The sequence below is a fragment of the Azolla caroliniana genome, unplaced genomic scaffold (assembly GCF_043228905.1).
Source record: "Azolla caroliniana isolate FFs.n. ecotype wild unplaced genomic scaffold, voAzoCaro1.0.p SCAF_14, whole genome shotgun sequence".
Lineage (NCBI taxonomy): Eukaryota > Viridiplantae > Streptophyta > Polypodiopsida > Salviniales > Salviniaceae > Azolla > Azolla caroliniana.
Window position 1 is genome coordinate 3571801 of NW_028230449.1, and position 7853 is coordinate 3579653.

General features: G+C 36.4%; 1 protein-coding gene across 2 annotated transcripts; it reads left to right on the forward strand.

The window, feature by feature from the left end:
- Positions 1–2950: 2950 nt before the first annotated feature.
- LOC147855309 (calcineurin subunit B-like) lies at positions 2951–4786 on the forward strand. 2 transcript variants are annotated; one of them, XR_015530825.1, is made up of 6 exons: positions 2951–3091; positions 3275–3379; positions 3760–3891; positions 4024–4136; positions 4437–4623; positions 4655–4786. XR_015530825.1 is itself a non-coding variant. In XM_087330425.1 (5 exons), the coding sequence occupies exons 1-5, from the start codon at positions 3055–3057 to the stop codon at positions 4557–4559; spliced, it is 510 nt and encodes a 169-aa protein (XP_087186551.1). In that variant the 5' UTR covers positions 2951–3054; the 3' UTR covers positions 4560–4786. The 2 variants fall into 2 exon arrangements, 1 of the variants encoding a protein (XP_087186551.1); XM_087330425.1 differs by having other exon boundaries at positions 4437–4786.
- The last annotated feature ends 3067 nt before the right edge of the window (positions 4787–7853 follow it).

The following is a 7853-nucleotide window of genomic DNA, read 5'->3' on the forward strand; positions in this document are numbered from 1 at the left end:
CATGCTAAAATAAATAAAAAGTCGAGGATATCCCCTTGAAGCTCTATTCATGATCTTATCTCTTGTTTTGTCTAGGTAATGAAACCGAGAATCATCTCATTGTATTTGCATACCCTCATAGAGTTACTAATGCTTACGAAATTTTAATATAAGATAGATTTCACTTATTTTTTGAAAAAATCATTGTTAAAGTACCCAATATGAAGGCTTCGCCACAAGGATCATGTTAGAATTTTCGGCTCGGAATTTCGAGCTCAAGAGACAAAGTTACATGAATTTTTATGAAATTGGCGGATAACGAATCATCGAGTTGCCTCATCAGAAACTTCTCACATCAATATGAAGGCTTCGTCATGAGGATCAAGACGGATTTTTCATATTTTAATTTTGACCTCGGAGCGCAAAGTAGCGTCTTACGGTAAAATATTCAAGCGATGGGATTCGAACCCACCACATTGGTTGAAGCCCACGTCATCGTCCTTAACATTGAACTGATACGATCTCACAAATAAAATGTTACGGAAGATATTTCAACTTCTTAAAGGGAAGTACGTGTGAACATCAACATCCTACAACACTCAACTTAAAAGACTAGAGTTAACCCATCCTCTTCGGTTCAAGTCTTTAGTGGTCCTGCCCCAATTCACACTCACGTGTGTAACATAGCGACAATGGCAACGATGCCTCAAAGTCAATATACAATTCCTTGGGCACTTTGTGCGAGTTAGCCAATCCTCTTCTCGAAGTCGTTGATGCTCGATAACTTCGTGCTTATGAAGAATGCAAACCCTAAGTGTAGAAGAGGTAAAAGAAATGACAACGAACCTTAACGCAAAGAAAAATCCAAACGTTTAAATGAAGAGCTTGTTCTCCCAAGTGGACTCAAGACGCCCCAAAAGAAGAACCCCTAAATTAGTTCTCTTCCCCCCATTTTATGGGCAGAGAGGTACCTCATTTTGGATTAAATGCATCCTATCCTCACTTTGTATTCAAAAATGAAAAATAGCGAATAATTACTTAATAAAAATTAAAATAAATCTAACTCCTTAATACGATGAAAATTCAAACTTTCCACCACTTGTACATAATAAATAGCCCTAACCACTATACCATTTAGTTTTAATTATTATATTTTTATTTTATCTAATAAATATTTAAGTTTTTCTAGTTTGCCTCATTTTGCCCTAGTATCCTTATTTTCTACCTTTGGGCGCACCACATCACGACAACGTGTCTTCATACAACATGGCAAAGCGTTGATATATGTGTCAATAAGTTTTTCTGTTTATGTATGGTACAACATAGCAAAGCGTCGATATGTGTCAATCAACTTCTCTCTCTATGTGATGGTATATGTGTATGCATGCATGTATAGTATGGTATGGTATGGTATGTATACATGTGAACCGCAACCGTGGTCATCTCTACCCCGCCCCCCTCCCTATATTCTTTCTGTTTGATTTTTTTGCCCTTTCGATTTTTTGCTTTTCTCTCCCATTCTCATGGCCGATGGGGAATGTTGCAAGTTCATGCCACTTTGAAATAGCCAATCTCTTTTCTCATCTCTTTCTTCTTTTATGTCTTTCATTTATGTTATCTATATCTTATCTTTGATGGAGTTTCTCTTCTTCTTTAAGTGTTTTTTACCTTGATCCTTGTTTTTTTACCGTCGGGCATGCCACATCACAAGAACATGTCAGATTCATACAACATGTCAAATATCGTCAATACATATGTCAATCAACTCATCAAGCTTTTGAGGCATCCCGATCCCTATATGCGTTTGGGGATACTAGCTCTTGGTATAGCACTGTAGTGAGTTGGTTACTTGCAAATGGCATAGACGTTAATAACCTACTTCCCCTTAAGTACAACCATGGGACTAATAAAACTTTAATCTCTCACGAGGACCATAATAAAGTAATACGCCAAGAAATATGACAAATTTACACTCAATATAAATGGATCACCCCACAAGAGTCACTCCCATCGAAAATGTTGTACTATAAGGAACACTTCATTTCTCTAAGTTAGGTTTATTACACAACCAAAATATCTAGATATATTCTTATCAAATGCACTAAGGGTTGCCATTGGACAACTTAAGATATCATCTCACCAACTTTAGATTGAGAATGGTCGTACTAATAGAGTCCCTAGAGAGGAAAGGATATGTACATTATGTCATATAGAGATAGAGGATGAGTATCACTTTACATACAAGTGTCCAACTTACGCCGAGATAAGGGCGAAATACCAAGACATACTAGGACCCTCTCCCACCCTCTCCAAACTATTAGATACCCCGGATATAAAGAGACTAGGTAGGTATATCTTAGAGCTAAAACAACATAGAGAGAATAAGCGACCAAATGTTAATCATAACCATTCTAACATTCACCAACATGTACCTAATGAAACTTTTCAGGAACAAGGGGAGATGATGAATGTGGACACACCTACGCCACTCGGCCTCTCCCGTGCTGAAGCAAAAAAGCAAAGAATAACCAAACGCCCTCGGATGTCGAGCTTCAAAGCAACTCGACATGGAGTTGAAACAAATAAGATGATAAGGGAATGTGAGTTGCGCTGCCTAGAAGCTATGGTTGGAGTACTTTTTACATTGGAACCACGGGCCACATCCACATCGAAACCCTTTGACCTCCCGCTTATTTTCGAGAGACTTGGATGGAAATGAAACTAGGCCCAGTATATTTAAGCCATATTTCCTTTCTAGAGCATGTTTTTTACCAGAACTCTTTAGCTTAAGTCTTATTTTTAGTTTCGATGGATGGGTAAATACCCCATTTTTGTTGTAAATCAATTGTCTCATGGGCCAATTTTGGTCTTAGAAGACATTCATATATCTTTCTTTCTTTTCTATTTATGGTATGTATGTATATGTATGTATGTATGGTATTTATGTATGCATGTATATGGCATGGCATGCGAACCGCAGCCGCGGTCATCTCCAGCCCCGCCGCCCCTGTATCCTTTCTGTTTGATTTTGTTTGCCCTTCTGATTTCTGCTTCTCTCTCCCATTTTCATGGCCGATGGGGAATGCCGCAAGTTCATGCCACTTTGAAATAAGTAATTCTCTCTTCTCTTCTCATCTCTTTCCTTCTTTTCTGTCTTTCTTTTCTGTTCTCTGTATCCAATCTTTGATGTGGTTTCCCTTCTTTTTAGTGATGGGAGAATTTATGAACGCACATTCTACACACACGCCTACTGCATTGTTGTTGGTTTTCATCATCATTAACTGTTGTCTTTTAGTTTCCCAGAAGGAGCTCAAGAGAGCTAAACAGAGGTTTCTGCAGATTACCGGTAGATTGGGATGCGAAATCGATCCCGAAAATTTCAAGCGGGCTCTTAGCATTGGTATGAGAGGCATTCATATACTAACAGTTTGTATTCTTTTGTGATATATGTATTATGAAGAAAAATGATGGATATGATGTTGTGGCCATTCTTCCGATGTCTTCCACACAATTGAAGAAATTTTGATGCGTTGTTGCTCTTGTCAACTGCTACAAACACTTGTGGATGGATCGATTTAGTAGCAAATACATCAATCTATGCATGCATACTGTATCTATGTATTGTATGTGTGCATACATGGCTATATATATATATATATATATATATATATATATGTATGTATGTATGTATGTATGTATGTGTAACCATGCATGTGGGTTTGATAGAGCTTGATCATTGTAAAATAAATTCAAAAGTTTCCCAAACTGTGTTCGTCCTAGATGGAAACCCTTGTGCCGACAGATTGTTTGAAGTCGTGGATGTCGATGGTAGTGGAGGCATTAGCTTTAAGGAGGTTTGCCAAGGGATAGCCAACAGGCGATCCATGTCGACCAAAGAAGCTAAGTTTCATGGTAAAAAAATTGCCTCCACATAATAGATATACGAAGAAGAACAAAAAAAGCTTGTTACCATTGAGATATTTGTAGATTAGCTTAAATGAGAAAACAACATAATGAATGAATATCTCAGTTGTCTTTTCCTAGTTCTTTTCAAATTCTATGACAAGGATAATGATGGAAGGATATCACGACAAGAGGTGGCTTATGCCATGCGTCTTGCTTGTCCCCGACAATTCCCAACTTCCACTCTGCAACAGGTTTTTAATCTCATTCGAAGTTACCCAGTTCCATTTTTCTGATCAATAAATCATACATTATAAAAGAAGTTCTGTTGTATTCGTGTGTTGATCATTTTGATGACATAAACTTAAGAAGAGATGTTGAAAATTGTGAAAAAAACATCCTTTCCAAACATTGATGTCGGAAACACGTGAAAACATTAGATTTCAGTATATTATCTCTTTAGAAAGGCATGGAATCAATTTAAAAACTTGGATAGACTCGGTTTTATGTCGCCTGATCAAAATAGAATATGGCACACACAAATGGTCTTGCAGCTGGTGATGTCTACAATGCAGACTTTTGATGTCGATAAGGATGGATACCTGAACTTTGTGGAGTTTTGTAGCATGATGATGGCCTCTGGAATGGAATTAAACGGTGATGATGATGGGATTTGAAGAAATAAACATTTCTATCAACAAAAAAAAAATGTAAACGATGAAAAGAAGCCATCAGATCAATGTAAAGGATGAAAAGAAGCCGTCATATCAAGCGAGAGCACATCCCAGATAGGAGTTTTTGAATCTTATCCTGGTGTGCCTGTAATATCCTCCTGTAAATTGTAAAATTTTCAACTCTGACTTTGGTTTAACTATAGAAATGAGTATTCATTCATGTTAAGTAATGGTAATATTGTGAGAGCAGATCAATACAAGGAGTCGGGATTATAGCATGCATTGGGAGATCATCTTTCTAATCAGACTGCCAAAGTTTTTCATAAGTAGATTCCATGTAAGTCATTGTCCAATGATGACGAATAATTTGTGAATTAATCGCCATATGAGCCGCCATGTAAGTCATTGTCCAATGTTTTGCTACTTTTTGGGCGTCAATACGTCATCTTTTATCACCCGATTCACTCCTGACTGATTAGGTCCTAAATTGGGTCATTCAAAATTTGTCTATATGCATACAATACCACCCTAACCAAGTATTCATTTGAGTGTATCAACATTGTTCATATTTGTCTGCTGCCAATGGCATACAGATGTGAGAGCAAGTTATCATTATGTACCATGGGGAAGGTTCCACAATCTTTGTGTTGAACTCATTGCTCAGATTAGAGCTTCAATTATCATGGCTGTCCCTAATTCTGCTCATCTAACCATGGGGAAGGTTCCAAAAAGCCGCAACGTGGTTCATGGATTTTGAAATCAAATGTGTGTGCAATGTTCCTAAACTACCCAAGAGCTGCATATACTCATGTCAAAAGGCTAGAAGAGCATGTAATCTCTTTTGAAGTCCTATGGTGTTTAAAAAATGAGAACAACATCATCAGTGTAGAGTAATGTAGGTATCATCACTGTGGTTACAAAAGGCTAGAAGAGCATATAGTCTCTTTTGAAGCCCCCTTTGTGTATGAAAAATGAGAATATCATAGTGTAGAGGAATGTAAGCATCATTACTCATGCTTGAATATGGCCACACCCTTCTCCCCCTTCAACTATATTATGAGAACTTTTCTATGTAATTTTCATTTAGGATGGGGATTGTGAGCATCTTGGCTTCACTCAATTGATGCTTCGTATAACATTCAACATTCCTCTTGATGCACATATTTTCCTTGTAATAGGATCATACAAAGCATATGTGGTCCGTTGCATACTCTTCATTATTCCAATGGTAGGTAGTCATTCGTTAGTTTTGCCTATTACATTCTGTTGAATGGTTTATGAAAGTTTCCAATACAATGTAATATGTTGTTCACTTTTGTGCATCAGCTTTCTCTATAGTTGCTCTTGTTTGAAGATTTGATTTGTAGTAGTATGCCTTCTCTTTCCTCGACTTGTCCTAGGAATTTTGTTCCTTGTTCCTTATCACACCAATGTAAATTTGTACATTTGATTCAAAAGTGTGCCCAACCATGATGATCTTCTTGTAGTTACTAGGGACCATTTGAGTCTCCACTTTGGTGAACTTTCTATATTTGATTTTACTATAGTTGCACTTGTTTGAATATTTGATTTATAATAGTATGTCATTCTCTTTCCTCGACTTGTCCTCGGAATTTTGGTCCTTGTTCCTTATCACACCAATGTAATTTTTTACATTTGATTCAAAAGTGTGCCCAACCATGGTGATCTTCCGGGAGGTATTAGGTACCATTGAGTCTCCACTTTGGAGATCTTTCTATATTTAGTTGTGCTATAGTTAAAACTCCACTTGTTTTGGGACCTCAATCAACATTGATTTTTGTTTGTACTGAATGTTATCAATATAAAATGTCAAAATTCACACTATCTCCCAAAAATAAACAAACCTTAAGTCCCATAAAGACAAGACAAACAAGATGATGGAATCCTTTCTCATTTTTTGTATTATTATCAAAATGCCCCCAACATCTTAACATTACCAATGCAATCCCTACATGGTATAATTAAATTACCAAAATACCTATCAATATGTATAACATTACTATAATATGGCTCATAGCAATCTAGTTAGTCTTGTTACCTTGACTAGGAAATTCAAGCCCATAATTGACGTTGCCAAAATGTAATTAATGACAACTCATAATTAACATTAATCATGGTTATTTTAAAACATCAAGTAAAATCATGTCTTTATGTTGTGTTGAATTCTTCATGTGGTCTCAATGCCCATAGCACATTCTTTCCTCAACACTAGATGTATGCTATTACTTATAGGTCAAAAATTAATAAGTAAAGTTCATAATTTTTACTTTGTTTGACATGTCTTCAAGTGAGAAGTTTATCTATACTCTATGGGCTCATGGTATCAATCTGATTCTGATTGAGATCATCAACATGGAACATGACGCCATAATGCACATAGGAAACTGGTTAATTTTGCATAATGGAATACTTGAAGCTAGAGGAAAAATTCCTAAACCAGGCCACAAGAACACAATTATTGTGATGATGTGAAGGATGAGCCTCTGAACAATTTGGAGGAACAAAAATACAAACACATTGGGTGATATAAAGGATGAGTGAAGGTTGTCAAAAAGAGAGAAGGGGGAGAAATATTGTAGCTCACATTGAACTCCAGTAAAAACGTGATGTTAGGCTTTCAACTCTAGCGAAAGAGAAACGATTTTGGTTTCTCCAAAGTATACACTAAAAGATACATGTGGGTTGAAATAACAATATGTAAAGATAAACTTATATCCACACATTGTTACATCCTCATAGAGAGTCCAATTGTAACTATAATTTTTGTAAGTTACATTGCAATGATCCTTCTTCCGATGTGCCTGCTAACATTCTTACGTAGGAGATGATAGGAAATGTGTTGGTTGTGAGAGATTTTAATGCTAAAGTTGGAACTTATCAAAATGTGAAAGTCGATCATGTAATGATGTCATATTCAACATGTCAAATCTCATAACATGCTTAATTTCACTAACCTAAAGATTCTTTGTAGGATCCATGTGTTTCCAATGCCAAACGTTTTGACATGTTTCCTAGCTTTAGGATGAGGAAGTATAGTTGATGTATTAATGAATGAATGTAATGCATCTATGGTGAATGCATTTAGAATTGAGCAATTGTCATCTGGCTCGAACCACATTGCAACCCATACTCACCAATGGATTAAAGTACAAGATGACAATAGGTAAATTATGCAACCTTTCTATCAAAAGCTAATCCATATGTAAATAAGAGCCATTTCATGAACCTCTCCCTCATTAAAGTCGTGAAAACAAATTAGGAGCAATTGAAATAAGT